The sequence below is a fragment of the Lithobates pipiens genome, unplaced genomic scaffold, assembly GCF_037356315.1.
Source record: "Lithobates pipiens isolate NorthernLeopardFrog02 unplaced genomic scaffold, aLitPip1_a1.2 Scaffold_16, whole genome shotgun sequence".
NCBI classification, from domain to species: Eukaryota; Metazoa; Chordata; class Amphibia; order Anura; family Ranidae; genus Lithobates; species Lithobates pipiens.
Window position 1 is genome coordinate 38220774 of NW_027507748.1, and position 20338 is coordinate 38241111.

Genomic DNA, 20338 nt, shown 5'->3' on the forward strand with positions numbered 1-20338 from the left:
AAAACAAAGTGGCACATAAGTGTCAAATTTATTTTTTACAAATAAATGTGTGAAAAGTGTGGCGTGCATTTGTATTCAGCCCCCATTACTCTGATACCCCCTAACTAAAATCTAGTGGAACCAATTGCCTTCAGAAGTCACCTAATGCCTAAATATAGTCCACCTGTGTGTAATTTAATTACAGTATAAATACAGCTGTTCTGTGAAGCCCTCAGAGGTTTGCTAGATAACCTTAGTGAACAAACAGCATCATGAAGGCCAAGGAACACACCAGACAGGTCAGGGATAAAGTTGTGGAAAAGTAAAAAAAAAAAAAAAAAAAAAAGGGTTAGGTTATATGAAAAAATAAATATCCCAAGCTTTTAACATCTCATGGAGCCCTGTTCAATCCATCAGAGGGAGAGGGAGAGGGAGAGGGAGAGGGAGAGGGAGAGGGAGAGGGAGAGGGAGAGAGAGAGCTCAGGTGGGAGAATCTGTCCACAGGACAACTATTAGTGGTGCTCTCCACAAATCTGACCTTTATGGAAGAGTGGCAAGAAGAAAGACAATTTTTTAAAGAAAGCCATAAGAAGTCAGTTTTGCAGTTTGCGAGAAGCCATGTGGGGGACACAGCAAACATGTGGAAGAAGGTGCTCTTTAACTTTTTTGCCTAGAAGCAAAACGCTATGTGAGGTGGAAAACTAACACTGCACATCACCCTGAACACACCATCCAAACCGTTAAACATGGTGGTGGCAGCATCAGGTTGTGGGGATGCTTTTCTTCAGCAGGGACAGGAAGCTGGTCAGAGTCGATGGGAAGATGGATGGAGCCAAATACAGGGCAATCTTAGAAGAAAACCCGTTAGAGCCTGCAAAAGACTTGAGACTGAGGTGGACACCTTCCAGCAGGACAACGACCCTAAACATACAGCCAGAGCTACAATGAAATGATTTAAATCAAAGCATATTCATGTGTTAGAATGGCCCAGTCAAAGTCCAGACCTAATTCCAATTGACAATCTGTGGCAAGACTTTAAAATTGCTGTTCAGACGCTCTCCGTCCAATCTGACAGAGCTTGAGCTATTTTGCAAAGAAGAATGGGCAAAAATGTCCCTCTCTAGATGTGAAAGCTGGTAGAGACATCCTCAAAAAGACTTGTAGCTGTAATTGCAGAGAAAGGAGGTTCTATAAAGTACCGACTCGGGGGGGGGGGGGGGGGGGTCTGAATACAAATGCCCCCCATCCCACATACACCTTTCACATCTTTATTTGCACCAAATCATTTAGAATTTTCCCTCCACTTCACAACTATGTGCAACTTTGTGTTGGTCTATCATAAATAAAATACCAATAAAATACATTTACAGTTTTGTTTGTAACAGGACAAAATGTGAAAAATTTCAAGGGGTGTGAATACTTTTTCAAGGCACTGTATACCCCCTTGTCTTTTTTGGGCGGTAAATAGAGCTTTCTAAAACCGCGTGCTAGGGTGGGGTCCAATGGGTTGAAACAGGCAGTGAGGAGATGATACAAAGCCTCTTCACCACTTGTCAAATGCTCTCTGAAAAGCAATGTGAACATGCATCGCTCTTCAAAGAGCAAAGTGCTTGTGCATGAGCCCTTAATGTCTGTGCTTTGAAAAGAAATACAATGGGGAGCAGTTGAGTGGTTTGGGAAAAGAAAACTGAATAGGGCTGACACCACAAAAATCCTGTGTTCTCAGTCCACAATAGGAAATTAGATGCCGAGTGGTTTATTTGTATTTTTCTATGCTTGTATGTTCTTTACAGGAAAAAAAAAAAACATATTGAAATGTGCATGTGTTGCAGAAATATATAAAAAAGAAAAACCTACGCAGTACTTTACCTTGACATACTGTATGCTTTAATACCTTAACGGGCTTATGAATTTGCTCTTCAAATTCTTTTTTTTTTTTTACACCTCCACTTCACTCTTGTTTACAGACCTTAATGGACATAGCCAACGGAACAATGAAATGATCTCTAAACCTTTTTATCATTATCTCATTTCTTTATCACTCCCATGAACCATCGATAAAAAAAGCACCTTTATCTCAACAAAGACAGTTTAAAAAAAATGTAAAAAAAAAAATAACTTCAGAGATTTGTATTGAAAACTGTTCTTGTTGAGGTACAAATGCTTTTAGTGATATTATATATGAGGGAAATAAAGACATGAGATAACGATAAAAAAGGTTTTGGGATTATTTTGTTGTTCTGATGCCGATGTCTTTTGTTTCGGTTCCAGCACCTATGCACAAAGCCAGTTCCACAGAGGCTTGGTTTGATGGGTTTGGTGTGGAGGAACCAAAATGGCCTTCATAGAGTCCTGACCTCAAACCTACTGATCACCATCCATAAAGACCTGGTTTGATGAATTTGGTGTGGAGGAACTTGCGTGGCCTGTACAGAGCCCTGACCTCAACCCTACTGGTCACCATACATAAAAACACGGGTTGATGAGATTGGTGTGGATAAATTTGAGTTCCATAAAGACATGGTTTGATGGGTTTGGCATGGAGGAACCAAAATGGCCTTCATAGAGTCCTGACCTCAACTTTACTGATCACCATCCATAAATACATGGGTTGATGAGATTGGTGTGAAGAAATTTGAATGTTCTGCTTACAGCCTTGACCTCAATCCCACTGATCACCATCCATAAAGACATGGTTTAATGGCTTTGGTGTGGATGAACCCGAAATGGCCTCCATAGAGCCCTGACCTCAACCATACTGATCACCAGCCATAAAGACATGGGTTGAGGGTTGATGAGATTGGTGTGGAGGAACCCGAATGCTCTGCTCAGAAACCGACCTCAACCCTACTGACACCATCCATAAAGATCTGGTTTAATGAGTTTGGTGTGGATGAACTTGCAAGGCCTGTACAGAGCCCTGACCTCAACCCTATTGATCACTATCCATAAAGACGTGAGTTGAGGAGATCGGAGTGGAGAAATTTAAATGGTCTGCTCAGGGCCCTGACCTCAACCCTACTGGCACCATCCATAAAGACATGGTTTGATGAGTTTGGTGTGGAGGAACTTGGGTGGCTTGTACAGAGCCGTGACCTCAACTCTACTGAACACCATTGGGTTGAATTAGATGCCGATTGTGAGCCAGGTCTTTTCAACCAACATCAGTACCTGACCTCACAAAAGTTACATCAGTTGTAAAGAGCCCCCCACCATAAGAAGACAAGAGTCCCTAACTCTCCCTCATATCACATCTGCTGCTGCTGGGAAGAATCTGGGGGCAGGACTGGAAAGCAGTAAGTGCAGGGTCTGGAGTCAGCTGCTGGAGGCTGTCGAATGCTGATACTAGGGGGAAGCGGAGATAAGGGGGTGCTACGACTACACAGAAAGGTGCAGGACATGTAGGAGTTCTGTACTCCTCTCTGCAGCCTGAAGAAGGAGCATGCAGCACGCATGCTCCGATTGCACCCCCCCCCCCATGTCATTTCGGGGTCTCTGTCCAAGCTGTCACTGGAGCGTCAGCATTCACCTGCCCATTGAGCCGGAGAGTATCAGGAACCACCGGTGCTGCCATGGCATCCTACCAGTGATCCTGCAGCTGACCCAAGGTTACAGTAGGACCGAGCAGTGACCCAATGGCAGACACCACCACAATATGCCATGTTCAATATTTTATACATTTGAGTTGTTAACCTTCTAAATAAACCTGTTGTGCTTCATACTACACTTAGTGGGTGCCGCTTTTCTCGCCTTCCTGTCCACTTCTCTGTTGCTGACTGCTGAGATGGGGTGGTGGCAGAGAGGAGCCTCTCTGTGGCTGTGAGAAGCACAGGATCTGGTAGAGGAGTTCTGCCCTCTTCTTTGCTGCCGATGGTTGAGACAAGGTGGGGGGCAGAGACGAGGGGGTACTGCAGCTGCAGGAGAGGTACGAGGGCCACATTCATCTCGTGGTACTTGCGTTTGACACGTACCACAGAGTATATGTAAATATATGCTGAACTTCTATGGGAGGCCACATCTCAACCTCTGCACTTACTACTCTGGTTCTCTAATTAAAGTTGCATATTGCAATTTACTTTTATATTGTGTTAAAAGATTATATGAGATTTTAGGGATTGGGTAGTCCATCTACTTTAACCCTTCCCCAATCCACTCAAAAAAAATAAAATAAAAAAAAAGAAAATCAGTCACCTAGTTATATACAGTTTCGTCTACCTAAAATGAAGAGCTGCCTAATGCATTAGCAGCTTTTCAGACAAAATATTTTATCTTCCCAGAACCCGGAGCAGATGCATGCTGGGTAATAGAGAGTGCCTTGGCGAAGCATCAAACGTGCTGTTCAGAAGGTTCGCTCCGTCTGTGAGAATCCTGCCCTCCAACACAGCGGGAGGTTACCGGTAATGAAATATGTAGCAGACCTGCATGCATGGTGAGAGAACTGCTCAAAGCAAGATGGCATGGAGGGGGCAAATAGAAAACTAGAGCTTTGTCTTGACCCAGGGGGCGAATGCCTTGGCATATTGGAAGATGAGACAGGAGATTATATATATATTATTGAGAGTCTCGGGGCTTCTTCTCACTATGTCTGGCTTCAAAGAGTTCGCGAACTTGAGAGCATCAAATAAAACTACATCCCGGTCTAAAAACTTTTAAATTAATGAACCTTAGCAGCTTCTACAGTAAGACTAAGGCAACCTGAAGTCCTCCACTTCTTGAGGCATGACATTTCCCAGCATGCTCTGTCATGGTATGTGGCCACATGCAGTTGGGAAGATATGTAACCAGGACACCTCTATTATTATCAGAAGTATAGAAGGCGAGAGGCAGAACGGTATAGGAGTCTAGATATCATTTGTTCACAGCATCTACTAAATATCCAACACGCTTCGAAGGTTCTTAGAGGCACCCTTTATTAGGGCTTCAAAATGTTGGACAGGAAAAGATCCAGACCACGGGAGGTAAGTAGTTCAAGCACACAAATTAAACTTGTCAAAAAAAAAAAAAAAAATATTAAAAAGGAAGGTCCATGAAATAGAAGAGGTGTTATACTCACTCCTCCGGTGGCCCATGTCTTCTACTTCCCTTCCGTTTCTTTGGTACAGCCTCCGTCACACTCGTCAGCATTCACTAAAGGGTCTTATAAAGCATTGAATCCGACATTCAGCAAACATTCACTGCAGGTGAATTCAACCTTTTTCCCTGCCAGAGCTGTTATTTGCTTCTTTTTTTTTTTTTGCACACATTTAAAAAATAAATTTTAGGGCCTGAAGATTACATAAACCAAACATTATAGATTTTTTTCTGTAAGCAGACACCTTAGAGAATAAAATAGTGGTAGTTCCAACTTTTTTTTTTTCACGCGATATTACCGCAAAGGTTTAGGAAACACAAAATGTTGTAAAAAACACACTAAAGTGAATTTTAGGGCAAACAAGAGCAATAAATTACCCACATTTTTGGGTAAAATATAAAAAGAGGTAGCAGATGAGGAAATACCGTATTTATCGGTGTATAACACGCACATTTATTTTTAAAAGGGACATTTCAGGAAAAAAAAAAAAAAAAAAACAACTTAAATTTTAAATAAGGAACTTTGAAGTAAAATAAGGGTCAGTGCCCATCTGCAGCCTCACAATCGCCATCAATGCAGCCTGATCTGATCAATGCCCATCTGAAGTCTCACCATTGCCATCAATGCAACAGCCTCACCGCTGCCATCAATGCAACAGCCTCACCGCTGCCATCAATGCAACAGCCTCACCGTTGCCATCAATGCAACAGCCTCACCGTTGCCATCAATGCAACAGCCTCACCGTTGCCATCAATGCAACAGCCTCACCGTTGCCATCAATGCAACAGCCTCACCGTTGCCATCAATGCAACAGCCTCACCGTTGCCATCAATGCAACAGCCTCACCGTTGCCATCAATGCACCAGCCTCACCTTTGCCATCATTGCAGCCTGATCAATGCCCATCTGCAACCTAGAGGGACAGAGAGGGGGGGGGGCGGATGAGCGCCGACAGATTACATACAGTCAGAATTTCAATTTCCCATGATAGACAGAACAGTGGTCCAGGAGGTGGGGACTTCCTATTACAGAGGCCGCCAAGTAAACAGGAGATTTTCACTGTATGTAATCAGATGGTTCTCGCCCCCCCCCCCCCCTCCTTGTCCCTTCGAGGCAGCTAAAATTGAAGTATTAGCATAACAAACGCACACACTATTTGCATGCGATTTTCAGGGTGAAAAAAAGTGTGTGTTATACTCCAATAAATACAGTAGATTACCCAACATGTCAAACCTTAAAACGTTTGTTACCCCAACATTTTATATTCCTGATAAGCGCCTGCTGTACCATGTACTTGTATGAAAAAGTATCCTGTTCTCTTTGTATTGCTTCCGTTATGTGAAAGTGAAGGGCGACCCACAAGTGATGTCATACATGTCATGTCGGGTAACAGCAAGAAGGGGAGGAGAGCGGGCATGTGGCCCTTCTCCTTCTAACCCTCCACCCGCTGGCACCATGTTGGTCTCAGGCTTGCAGATGGGGGGGGGGGGGGGGGGTGGAAGCAATCGGGTCGCAGTGCAGCCGCCTGAATGCTTCGACCTGTCCGGCAGGAGTCTGTCCCTCAGTTTTACACACAATCCTAGTGGCTGCAGCCATTGGATTGTGTGTGAAACCCCCTGCTGTCGGGTCTTTACGATTTATGGACCTGGCAGTGAAAGGGTTAAAAAGGACAGTGATAGATTCGCCAGTGATGTGGCCTAAGCCCTTGTATACACGGTTGGACATTCCGACAACAAAATCCGTCGGATTTTGTCCGAAACTGGTGTTGCATACACACAGTCAGACAAAGTTGTTGGAATAGGGCGTGGCCGGCAGCCGAGGAGTATGGCCGCGTAGTTGGAGAGCTCCGTCCACCGCAACATTCCGGAGCTTCCTACAGCATACCTGGGCCTCGTTTTTCAGCGCAAATTACCTCTCCTGGTCCGGGCAACCGTAGAGACCATGTCCCGCCGCAGAAAAGAAGCCAAGCGACTGAGCAGGATGACGGACTTTTACCGCCAGCCCCGCAACGATCGGGCCCAAGATGGCGCCGGTAAGCAGCGTGGCAGGGATCATGACACACGGGCAGAGGAGATCTCTCCCCTTACTGAGCACAGACAGCCCCGATCGGGATCGTCCCCGGGGGTCAGGCTACCCTCCCCAGCGGCATCCTCTACCTCCAGCCCAGTAAAAGCAAAGCAGCCCCACTTACAGGAGAGGGGGGAGGAGGACTTTGGTGATGCTTCCCTGAACGATACTAGAGAGCTGCAGGACTCCATCTTGGAATTCCCTACTAGAAACCAACCTGTGATTGATACCACATTGAAAGATATGCTAGTATCTCTCCGCAGCACAATACATGCTGACATTCTGTCTCTTGCAAGCAGCTTTAAAGCAGAGGTCAAAGCGGTGGGAGACAGGGTCTCTCATATGGAGCATAAAATGGGCGAATTTGCTGGGACTATCAATGAAGTTATCGATGCCCATAATGACAGGGAGGATGAGCTCACCTCGATGAAAGAAAAATTGGCTGACCTTGAAGACCGCTCAAGGAGAAACAATATAAAGATTCGTGGGATCCCAGAAGCAATTAAGCCAGCGGAGTTGCAAGCTCACTTCCAAAAAATTTTGCAGGATGCCCTTCCCGAAGCCTCCATGTATGATCTAGCTATCGATCGGATCCACAGGCTACCCAAGCCCAAACATATTCCGGATCACTTGCCCAGAGATACCATTGCCAGAATTCACTTTTTTCAAACCAAGGACAAATTTCTCTTGCATGTCAGGAACCCTGAAAACTTGCCAGAATCAGCCCAGGGTCTGTCCTTTTTCCCTGACCTATCTTCCTTTACAATGCAAAGGCGCAGGAATATGGCGACTATTACAAAACCCCTACGGAATCATCGTATTCCCTACAAGTGGGCATATCCGGCTAAGTTGGTGGTTTCATACGAAGGGAAGACTATCACAATCAAGTCAGTGGCAGAAGGCATACGGCTTCTAAGTGACTGGCGTATATTCCCAAGAGATGAAGATACCCACTCTGCGGGCTCTTCCCCACGTCCGGGTTCCCCCTCCTGGCCTAGACCAAGTTCACAGTGATGACCCAGGTACTCATTATAATAGTTCATCTTAGAGCTCCGGACATTGGTGGACTCTCTAGCTCTCTTTATGCCCTCTGTTGTTTAAGGGTGCTATCCCTACAGATTCTTTGAATCGCCTTATTTTACTTTTATTTTTTTTTCTTGTTCTTGATTTTTTTTCTTTTTCATTCTTGATTATATTCGTTTACGCGCCTGCTGGTGCACAAGGCGCAGAATACTTCAAGCAACGCCTTTATAGTAGGCCAAAGAACTACTCATACACCTGTGTACAGTGTGCATCCTGAGGACCAACTGCTCTAAGGAATAGTAACTTTCCTATCTTTTTGGTTTGTTTTCTGTTAATTTAACTGTTTTTCCCTAGCCGGGTATTATTCAGCTGATTTGAACTTATACCATTACTGTGTAGTTTGTTAACTTTGCTATTGGTCACAGCCTAGCTGGCCTGCTCCACTATATCTGTCACCGGAGACCAGTGAAATGGGCTTTAAGATTACCTCATTTAATGTCAGGGGGCTGAATAGTCCGCAAAAACGGGGGCTACTATGGAGGGAGGCGAGGAGTCTGCGGAGCGACGTTTTGTGTTTACAGGAAACGCATTTCCGCAGCTCCAAGCACCCACAACTACAAAACTCTCATTACCCTACAGCATACTACTCTAATGCTCAAAAGAAACATAGAGGAGTGGCTATTTTGATAAGCAATTCAATTTCATTTAAATGCATCCATGTTGAAACTGATCAAGCTGGTAGATTTATCATTCTGGTAGGAGAAGTCAACAACGTTACGTACACTTTTATTAATGTATACTTGCCCAACACAGGGCAGCTCTCTTTTTTACGTAAAGTGTGGAAAAAGGCGAATGCTGTGCGCAAGGGATATCCGATTCTGTGTGGAGACTTTAATGCTGTCCCCAACCACTCTCTAGATGTTTCTACCAACCCTTCCAAGACGGGAGGCAGGGTCTCCCTTGCGCGCTTCATGGCCTCAGAGAGTCTGTTTGATGTATGGAGGTGCCAGCATTCAACAGAACGCGATTACTCATATTACTCCTCTGTACATAAATCTTATTCTAGAATTGATGTTTTTTTGCTTGACAAATTTCTACTCCAAAAAGTTAGTTCTTCCTCCATTCACAATATAACATGGTCAGACCACGCTCCGATATCCATTGAGGTGGAGGGGTGGCGTACAGAAACAAGGGCGAATAGGTGGAAGAACGATACATTTTTGTTTTCCCACCCGAAATATAAGGCAGAGATCGCAAATGAACTGCGTGGTTTCTTCGAGATTAATGCCCCATCGGTGGCGGATCCCTTCATCCTTTGGAACTCCCACAAGGCTTTTGTGAGGGGCATCCTCATTAAAATGAGCAGCTCGGCCAAAAAACAGTCCAACCTGAAAGTGCAATCTCTCATCTCCCAAATAGAACATTTGGAATCTACCAACAAACGCGCACCCGACCCATCTTTAGGCAGTCAACTAGATAATTTGAGACACGAGCTACGTCTCCTGTTAATTTCTCGCCAAACTAGGCTTTTGGCTAACTGGAAAGCTAAATCGTATCAACAGGGGAACCGGGCTGGGAAACTTCTAGCCAAGCAGATAAAAGAGAGGTCGACTCAGCAGAAAATCCCTTTTATTTATCACCCCATAACGGGCTCTAAACTTTCCAATCCTAAAGATATCGCGAACGCATTTCGTGATTACTATAACGCTCTTTACAATTTGAAGGACGACACGTCCATTCCTCAACCCTCCCCGACCGCGATACAGAGGTTTTTGGAGAAAATTTCTCTCCCTAAACTTACCCAGCCACAACTGGATGCCTTGAACGAACCGATTACTCTGAGCGAACTTTCTAAAACGATTTTGGCCATGCCTCTAAACAAATCTCCAGGCCCTGATGGCTTTTCGGCGGAATACTATAAGGCGTTCTACCCAATTTTGGGGAGATATCTTCTTGATACCTTTAAAAAAGCAACGATAGATTCCTCGTTTCCGTCGGAGATGTTATCCGCCACCATAGTGACACTGCCAAAACCGGGTAAATCCCCAGATAAACCTCAGAACTTCAGGCCCATATACTTACTAAATGTGGACCTGAAGGTCTATGCAAAAATCTTGGCGAATCGGGTCTCACTTATTCTCTCCACGTTGGTTAAAAATGATCAGGTGGGCTTTGTCCCGGGGCGCCAGGCGCCGGATGCTACCAGGAGGATCCTGAATTTGATTCATGCAGCCGAAATTTCAGGTATTCCTTCTCTGCTTCTGACTCTTGATGCAGAGAAGGCCTTCGATAGGGTCCACTGGGGGTATCTGAGCCAGGTTCTCGATAAATTTGGTATTCTTGGTAATATTAACTCAGCCATCTCTGCCTTATATTCCAAGCCCTCTGCCATGGTCTACACTGAGGGTATGTTCTCTGACTCCTTTCACATTACAAATGGCACTCGTCAGGGGTGCCCGCTGTCGCCCCTGATCTTTGCCCTTTTAATGGAGCCTCTAGCTGAAGTTATACGCACGCATCCTCAAATAGCCGGTATTCAGACATCCAAAATCACACATTCCATCTCGTTATTTGCTGACGACGTAATTTTGACCTTAAAACAACCATCTTCCTCCCTACAGGCAGTGCATGACACCCTCTCACAATTTAATACAATATCGTACTACAAAGTGAACTCTTCAAAATCCAGTATTTTGGCTATCAATGTCCCTGAAAAAACCAAATCGCTTCTGGCGAAGCGATTTCCTTACCCATGGTCATCTGACCCTATTCAATACTTGGGAATTTACTTAACTTCGCCTAGCGCAAACACTTTCAAGGTAAATTTTCCGCCCCTCATAATATCAATTCAACAGGAACTTACAAGGCTGAAGAGGTTTTATTTATCGTGGATGGGCAGATTGGCGGCATTTAAAATGCTGATTCTACCAAAGTTGTTGTACTATTTTAGGGCTTTGCCAATCGCCATTCCTAGGTCATTCTTCACCTCTGCCCAATCACAACTACATAAATTCGTATGGGGGGACAAAAAACCCAGATGCCCATACTCCTATCTTCTCAGGAAGAAGGATGTGGGCGGCATGGGTCTACCTGTTTTAAGAGATTACTACTTAGCGAGCATACTAGACCAAACTAAATTCTGGATTTGCCCACCAGTGGAGAAACAGTGGGCATCGATTGAGAGCTCTTGGCTTCCATCTGGTACCCCATACTCCACATTGTTGGCATCTCTCATAACCCCCCAGTCCTTTCATTCAACTTACCCTATAATTCAACTGGTTGTGGATACATGGAGAGACTTTGTCAGGGAAGGGGCGTTACTCCACCCCTCGACTGATATCCCTATCCCCCTTCTGTCAGTTTGTTCACATGTACCAGATCTGGACCTGGGGATTTGGGGGCAGTTGGGTATAACTTTGCTCTCAGATTTAGTGGTCGGGGGTAATCTCCTCTCTTTCGAGTCGCTTATGCATAAATTTAAATTACCTAGTTCGGAATTTTTTACATATAGACGACTAGTTTCGTTTTTGTCCCAACACAAAGGTTCGATTATTCAAGTCCCGCGACAAGCGTGGGCGTTCTGGTCTGATGTCTCCAAAGTTAGAGGGGGTATTTCTTTATTTTACAATCTACTTCAAAACAAGAGCTGCTTTGTGAAATCCCCCCCCGTTCCACAAATGGGAAAGTGAGCTCTCTGTAAAATTCTCAGATGATCAGTGGAAAACTGCAATCAAAAGTAACAATGGGTGCATCAGATCAGTTATGCACTGGGAAGTCTCACAAAAAATCTTGCTTCGGTGGTACTATACCCCTTACATTACAGCTAAATTTACTAAGGATGGTTCCAATACTTGCTGGAGAGGTTGTGGGAGAGTCGGCACTTTGTACCACATGCTTTGGGAGTGCCCTCTCCTCAGAGGCTTCTGGAGAGGGGTATTCTCCTTGGTTTCTAAAGTAACTGGAATACTGTGTATAGGATCTCCAGAGTTGGCTTTACTAAACTTAACCATTGATCAGTTCCCGCCTTCATTGCGAATGTTGGTAACTCAGATTCTATCTTCAGCCAGACTATTGATAGCGAAATATTGGAAAAACCCCTGTCCTCCTGGCAAGGGAGAACTACTCAAGAAAATTGATGAAACATATAAACATGAGCAGCTACTGGCTAATATAGAGGGAAAGTTTTCTAGTTTTAGTTTCTTATGGTCCCCATGGACTAACCTCAGGAATATTGTGTAATTAAATATTTCTTTTTCTGTTGTTTTTCAATACGGTGCTAAAATTGCACCGTCTTTCACCTGTTTTTTTTTCTGTGTATTTTGAAAATGCTACAGTTCTTTATTACAAAAAGGGGCTTGTCACCTTCTGGTGTCCAGGGTGTCACAGTGTACATTTTTGATGGTATGATGTGAATTGCAAATTGACTTATGTATGTTTGACATTGTAATCATTTGTTCACCTTCTTTGTATACCTTGCAAGCCTTTCAATAAAAAATATAAAAAAAAAAAAAAAAAAAAAAAAAAAAAGTTGTTGGAATATCCAATCGTTCGTAATGTGATGACGTTATTTCGTTACGACAGGACTATGTTCAGGCTAGTAGCCAATAGCTTTGGTCTCGTAATTTGATCTGAGCACGCGTGGCACTTTGTCCGATCGGAATTCTCTACAAATGATCGGACAAAGTCCGATCGGATCATGTTGTCGGAAAACTTTATAGCCCAGCTCTAAAACTTTGTCGGTCGGATATTCCAATGGAAACAGTCCGATGGAGTCCACACACAGTCGGATTATCCGACAACACGGTCCGATCAGACATTTTCCATCGGAACGTCCGACCGTGTGTACAAGGGCTAAGACCTCGTTCACACTTGCTTCAAAATGTCGTATTGGACATGCTTCTTCAACTACTTCCCGCTGGTAGGACGTCTGTGGATGTCCTCGGGTTGAAATGGTTACACCGGGATGATGCCTGCACCTACAGGCATCATCCCAGTTATGGAAGTTTTCAGTCACTTAATCACTTCTGCATGGGTTAGTGCAATGGGTTTGCGCAATTGCCCTGCTTGTCCACCATGAGATACAGACCCCTTGATCTATCACCGGTAATGTGGTCCCCCAACCACCGTACCCTCCTCCTCCTGGTCCTGTATATTTTATTTATTTGCTTGGTGGGTTTTCGATGTTTTTATGTGTTATTGCATGATGGGATGTTTTTTTTTCACTTTACTAAAAAAAATAAAAAAAGTAGATTTTCACATGTAGGAGCGAAGTGTCAGAATTCGCTCGGATACAAAGTGGTAAAGCTCTCTGAATGCCATTGCTGAAAGCACCCATCACTAAATAACAGTTACCTTACAGTCCTGTTTACATATTGTCTTTGCTTTGCCTCAAAAATCACACCCATGTCGCTTTCTTGGTGCTTCAAAGTGTCTCCAAAGCCTCCACAGAAGTCTATGATGAAGCTTGCTAACAGTAACTGCAGCTTTTGAGAGGCTTTTATTCAGAGTTAGCTTTTCTTTGGAGGTATTGAAGGTATGAGATATCCCAGGATGCACTGGGAAGCCAACATGCAAATGGGAGAGATGTCATCGGCAGTTGATTCCAGTTTATGTGGGATTGTCTGGTGCAGACATAATGTGCAGCGTGGAGCAGCAGGAAGGTGAGCGGGGTTCGGACTGGAGCAGAGCAGACTAGCAGATGCCACACAGTGTGCAACATGGGAACACTATATAGGAAGGTGAGCGGGTGGGGGGATCAGAAAATCCGAGGATTAACACGGCATGGAGGATCACCAGGACTGGGGGTACTATTGAGCGGGGAATCAGCAGAGCTGGGGGTACTATTGAGCGGGGGATCAGCAGAGCTAGGGGTTACTACTAAGTGGGGGAATCAGCAAAACTGAGGGTACTATTGACCGGGGGATCAGCAGAGCTGGGCATACTATTGAGCGGGGGATCAGCAGAGCTGGAGTTACTACTGAGTGGGGATCAGAAAGGCTGAGGGTTAATACGGCATGGAGGATCACCAGGACTGGGGGTACTACTGAGCAGGGAATCAGCAGAACTGGGGGTACCATTGAGCGGGGGGGGGGATCAGCAGAGCTGGGGGTTACTACAAAGTGGGGGATCAGCAGAGCTGGGAGTTACTACTGAGTGGGGGATCAGAAAAGCTGAGGGTTAATACGGCATGGAGGATCACCAGGACTGGGGGTACTATTGAGTGGGGAATCAGCAGAGCTGGGGGTACTATTGAGCGGGAGATCAGCAGAGCTGGGGGTACTGAGTGGGGGATCAGAAAAGCTGAGGGTTAATACGGCATGGAGGATCACCAGGACTGGGGGTACTACTGAGCAGAATCATCAAAAACACATAAAAAAGCACCTTGAAGCACTTTAATGTGTGTTAAGGTTGAAGCGAGTGCAAATGAGCTCCAAGTGTTGGATGCCTCCGTACTCTGCCATGTGTTCCATCCTCCAAACCCCATGTCACAACTGTGTCCTGTAGGGATTGGAGGATGAGTGCACAGAAGGGGATCTGGACATCCACCCCAGAAGTGTCAGATAACGCTCTAAGTACCTGATCTGGCACAGAGCAGCTGCCCTGCCGCAGTATATGTGCAATGGGCGGTCGTTAACTGGTTAAGCGTTGAAAAAAATAAAGAGCTTTCATAAAAAACAAAAAAAAAACAAAAAAAAAAAAAAACACCTCATTGCGTAAAATACAAGTTTGTAAATATAGTACAATAACGGGAATATGGTACATATGTACATGGTCTACACATGAAATTATTGGAAAAATTCTATGAACTGTGTTTAGCCATTCCTCCTCACTGGCAGCTCTGGAAATGAGACAACTCTACCGATTGAAGATGTCCACTCACCACGGTTTGGCCTTGTAGTACTCGTCCGGTGTCACAGTTTTAATTCCACCAAAGTAGTCCAACACCCAGATGTTGGTGATGTTGAGTTTGGCAAAGAACCAGTTGTGGTCATGGGGCCATTTGATCATCTCCGGGTGACGGCTGAACAAAGCGTGCTTCGCTGTGGCATTCTCCTTGTCGTCCACCTGCATACAATTACATTCAGTAGTCAGGACATGATGGTATGGAATGACAGCCGTACACATGTATTCTGATGACAGAAACACTCAGGTCCTAGTATAAAGTAGCAAGAGAAAAAACCTCACCCAAGCTCTATCACTATATAGTATAGTTGGTGTGTAGAGTAGTCGGTGCTCTAACTAATTAAGCTCACAAAAGATCCATAGAAAGTACAGGCCGGCAACACGACAGCTTCTCCTTAGAAAATATTTATTTAAGCATTACAGCAATAACATCATCCAAAAACCTGACACGTTTCGGCCTTAGGCCTTCATCAAAAGCTAAGGCCGAAACGTGTCAACATTTTTGGATGATGTTATTGCTGTAATGCTAAAATAAAAATATTTTCTTCTATGGAGAAGTTGCCGGCCTGTACTTTCTCAGGTGAGCAATACAGGGGAGGAGCCTGTACAATACTGAAGGTAAGGCTGGAGAAGGGAAGAAATAAGGCACGGCAACCAATCAGGCTATGGTTACATGGGGAAAAAAAAAGGAACCAATAAGTCTGCCGGTAAAATTCGGCAAAGTACACCACTGGCTTCGAATGCGTCACAATGTTTTCACCATAACAAGATCAGTATTATTCTCCTGTAATTTGTGACGTGGTTTCAGGTGCGGCTTCAATAGAGCTCTGTGCATGAAGACACACCGATGTCTATCAAGAAGCACCCGAAATCTCGCTGATCTTGCTAATTTGAAATCGCGCTACTTCAAGTGAAGTAGCGCAATTTCAAAGCGGCATCAATGTGAACCAGGGCTAAAAACTAGAAGCTGATCGTTTTCTATGCACAGCTGCACCAGATTTTGCACTCTTTGTAAATCTTAGTCTTAGTAAATCAAGCCCTATAGGACCGATTTAACCGCCGCACGCCAATATACTTCCTTACTTTGGTGGGAGATATTGTTATGGCAGCAGCTAGCTGCCATAACCCCGGTATCTTCTTCCTCGGCTGGAGGTCCGCTTTCCGATAAGAGTGGTCTCTGCGGCGGATTCACCGCAAGATCACTTTTATCTGTGGCCGGAGAGGCCCCCCTCCCGCCACACTCTGGTGCCCTCCGACGCTTACCAGAGCCGTCGCCAGCGGCGCTCGGATCTTCACCCTTGCTGGGCATGGGTACGGGTGAGGGCAAGATGGCCCCCCACCCGTCTCCATAACATTGCAGTTACATTTTGACTCTGCTTCCGCTCATAGCTCTTTTTTTTACATTTTTTTTTTAAATGCCAATTTTTTTATTTATTTTTTTATTGCATTTTAGTGTAAATATGAGATTTGAGGTCTTTTCGACCCCCAGATCTCACATTTAAGAAGCCCGGTCATGCTTTTTTTTCTATTACAAGGGGTGTTTACATTCCTACTAATAGGAATAAAAGTGACACCATTTATTATTTTTTTACAATCTGAACTCTGTTTCCATTATAGTCGGTGGCAGTGCCACTTTAAGGACCGCCCCCGCAGAGCTTGCTGCTCCAGGTCTGTACCTGTGGGGCCTTCCAACAAGAGTCTGGTGCCTCACCTTCTCAATGATTCCCGAGAGTATAATATGAGCACAAAGCGGACTTTGCGGATCGTAGTGCTTCTCTCTGCAATAACGAGTCTGGGCCAGAGACATGGTCAGCGAGGCATTTGCGTTCTCCTGAAACAAAAAGGATGGAATGTTTAACTTACTGAACATCATATGGAAGGAAAGAATATGAAAAAGCAGGAAATAATAATATTATTAATAATAAAAAAACTAGCATTTAAACACACCTGACAGACAATTTAAACTTCCCCCACTGTACCCAAAACGTAACCACTTCAGCTCCGGAAGATTTACCCTCCTTCATGACCAGGCAATTTTTTTCCATTTTCTATAAGGCACTGAGTTACTTTAACCACTTAAGCCCCGGACCAATTTGCAGCCAAGGGACCAGGCCCCTTTTTGCGATTCGGCACTGCGTCGCTTTAACTGACAATTGCGCGGTCGTGCGACGTGGCTCCCAAACAAAATTTGCGTCCTTTTTTCCCCACAAATAGAGCTTTCTTTTGGTGGTATTTGATCACCCCTGCGCTATAAACAAAAATAGAGCGACAATTTTGAAAAAAAAAAATTCTATATTTTTTACTTTTTGCTATAATAAATATCCCCCAAAAATATATAAAAAAACGTTTTTTTTTCCCTTTTTTTATGGATTGGTTTGCGCAAAAGTTATAGCATTTACAAAATAGGGGATCGTTTTATAGCATTTTTATTAATATTTTTTTTTTTTTTACTAGTAATGGCGGCGATCAGCGATTTTTATTGTGACTGCGACATTATGGTGGACACATCGGACATTTTTGACACATTTTTGGGACCATTGTAATTTATACAGCAATCAGTGCTATTTAAATGCACTGATTCCTGTGTAAATGACACTGGCAGTGAAGGAGTTAACCACTAGGGGGCAGTATAGGGGTTATGTATGACGTGGTGTTTTTTTTAATTGTAGGGGGGTGTGGCCTGGCATGTGACGTCACTGATCGCCCTTCCCTATGAAAGGGAACAGACGATCGGTGACAGCCACACAGGGAAGCACGGGGAGAGGTTTGTTTACACAGACCTCTCCTCGTTCTTCAGCTCTGTGATCCGATCGCAGGACACCAGTGGCGATCGGGTCCACTGGTCCCACGGCCACGGAGCACAGGATCGGGTCCGGAGCGAGCTGGCGGTGGCACGCTCCCGACCCACGGCTGGGCACTTAAAGAATCACGTACCGGTACGCGATTGTGCCCAGCCGTGGCATTTTGCCGACGTAAATCGGCGTGAGGCGGTCCTTAAGTGGTTAACTGACAATTGCGCGGTTGTCGTTTTCCCCCCACAAATAGAGCTTTCTTTTGGTGGCATTTTATCACCACTGCAGTTTTTATTTTTTTTTCGCTATAAACAAAAAACGACCGACAATAAAAAAACAAAAACAAAAAACACAAAACAATACTTTTTACTTTCTGCTATAAAACACATCCAATAAAAAACACACAAAAAAAACCTAAATTTCTTCAACAATTTAGGCCAATATGTATTCTGCTACATATTTTTGGTAAAATAATAAGTGTATCTTGATTGGTTTGCACAAAAGTTCTACAGTCTACAAACTATGAGATATTTTTATGGAAAAAAATGTTTTATTCTTTACTAGCAACTACGGCGATCAGTGACACTAAAGGCCCATACACACGATCAGACTTGCAAATTACCTGTTTTAAAGGAAAAATCCGACCGCGTGTACGATCCAGCGGACAAACTTTTTCGGTTTTCATTGGACAAATATTCACTGTGCAAACAGACAAACTTTCCGGCAACAAAAGTCCTATGGTGCAAAATCCCATCGTGTGTACACAAGTCCATAGGACTTTAGTCCAAAAGTAAAAACAGGCATGCTCAGAACCAATGCAAAAGATCAGACAACAATACAGAAGTTGACCAAAGGGTGGCGGCAAAGAGCAGAAAAACCACGTGATTTGGTGAAAGTTGGCTGAAAAAGTTCTGCCGTGTGTGTATACAATACAAGTTCACCGCCAATGGCCTTTGGCCATAAATCCATGGAAATGTTTGTTTGAAGTCCGATTGTGTGTATGAGGCTTAATACTAATTAAAAAATATGCACTGTCACTGTACTGACACTGGCTGGAAAGGGGATAACATCAGGGACAATTAAAGGGTTAACTGTGTGCCTAGCTGGTGTTTTCTAACTGTGGGGGAGGTCCTTTTACTTGAGGAAGGCATAGATCCATGTCCCTGTGCTTTGCAGGAACACGGGATCCATGCCTTCCTTACTGACAGAACAGCGATCTGCCTTGTTTACATAGACAGATTTTGGGTCCACGGGACCTGTTGATCGGCTCCTGCTGTGTAGAATCACATGCATGAGCAAGCCGGCAGTGCTCGATACCCAGACATTATTATTATTATACAGGATTTATATAGCGCCGACAGCTTTACAACATGAGGGCAGACAGTATAATTACAATACAATTCAATACAGGGTGGAATCAGAGAGCCCTGCTAATTAGAGCTTACAGTCTAGGAGATGCAGGATCACGCATATACACACACGTGATCCTGCACAGCGTGGCCAGTGGGTGTCTCCCAGCAGATGGACATACAGGTAATCAGGCTGAACCGGATATGGACTGCCGGGAGTATATAAGCCCACCCTTCACTGAGGCTCAGGGCTTCAGTCCTGCCTGCCATGACACCACCTGCTTCAGTCAAGCCTGTTACCATACCAATTGCTCCAGCCAGGCCTACCATGACACCTGCCACATTGTTTCAGCCTATGAAAATTTAACCTTCTGCTACTGACCTGCCTGTCGCTATCCCACCTAACAGTACTGGTTCTGTGTCCACCATTCAGTTTGGCCCTATGGACTCTTTGTCGGCTAACCAAATTGACCTCACAGACCCTGCTCCCGATGCCCTGCCTGGTGGTCCCATTCCTGATGCCCTGCCTGGTGGTCTTGTTCCTGATGCCCTGCCTGGTGAGCCTCTGCCCGCTGCTGCCCAGCCTGATGACTCGGTGGCCGCTGCCCAGCCCCGATGACCTGGTGCTTGCTGCCACCCAGCCTGATGACCCAGTGCCCACTGCCACCCAGCCTGATGACCCAGTGCCTGCTGATTAGGTGAAAGATAACCTGATGCCAGCTGCTCAACCCGATGACCCATGTCTGCTGCTGCCCAGCCTGGACTGGTGTCGGCTAACCAAATTGACCTCACAGACCCCGTTCCTGATGCCCTGCCTGGTGGTCTTGTTCCTGATGCCCTGCCTGATGTGCCTCTGCCCCAGTGCCTGATGTGCCTCTGCCCGCTGCCCCAGTGCCTTTTCCCCAGTGCCTGATGACTCGGTGCCCGCTGCTGCCCAGCCTGATGACTCGGTGGCCGCTGCTGCCCAGCCCCGATGACCTGATGCTTGCTGCCACCCAGCCTGATGACCCAGTGCCTGCTGATTTGGTGAAAGATGACCTGATGCCCGCTGCCCAGCCTGATGACCCATGTCCGCTGCTGCCCAGCCTGAAGTGGTGTCTGCTGCTGCCCAGCCTGATGACCAGGTTCCCACTGCTGCCGAGCTTGATGAACCGG

The 20338-nt window shown here is 45.1% G+C and overlaps 1 protein-coding gene across 2 annotated transcripts in view; it reads right to left on the reverse strand.

Moving 5' to 3' along the window:
* Window positions 1–20338, reverse strand: part of CREG1 (cellular repressor of E1A stimulated genes 1) — a 66535-nt gene that overhangs the window by 34141 nt on the left and 12056 nt on the right. For both annotated transcript variants that reach the window (XM_077479750.1, XM_077479749.1), the window contains exons 2-3: window positions 16754–16873; window positions 15020–15204 (exon numbers count right to left, since the gene is read on the reverse strand). In XM_077479750.1, the coding sequence (XP_077335876.1) occupies window positions 15020–15204; window positions 16754–16873 (305 nt within the window). The remainder of the gene's footprint in view (window positions 1–15019; window positions 15205–16753; window positions 16874–20338) is intronic.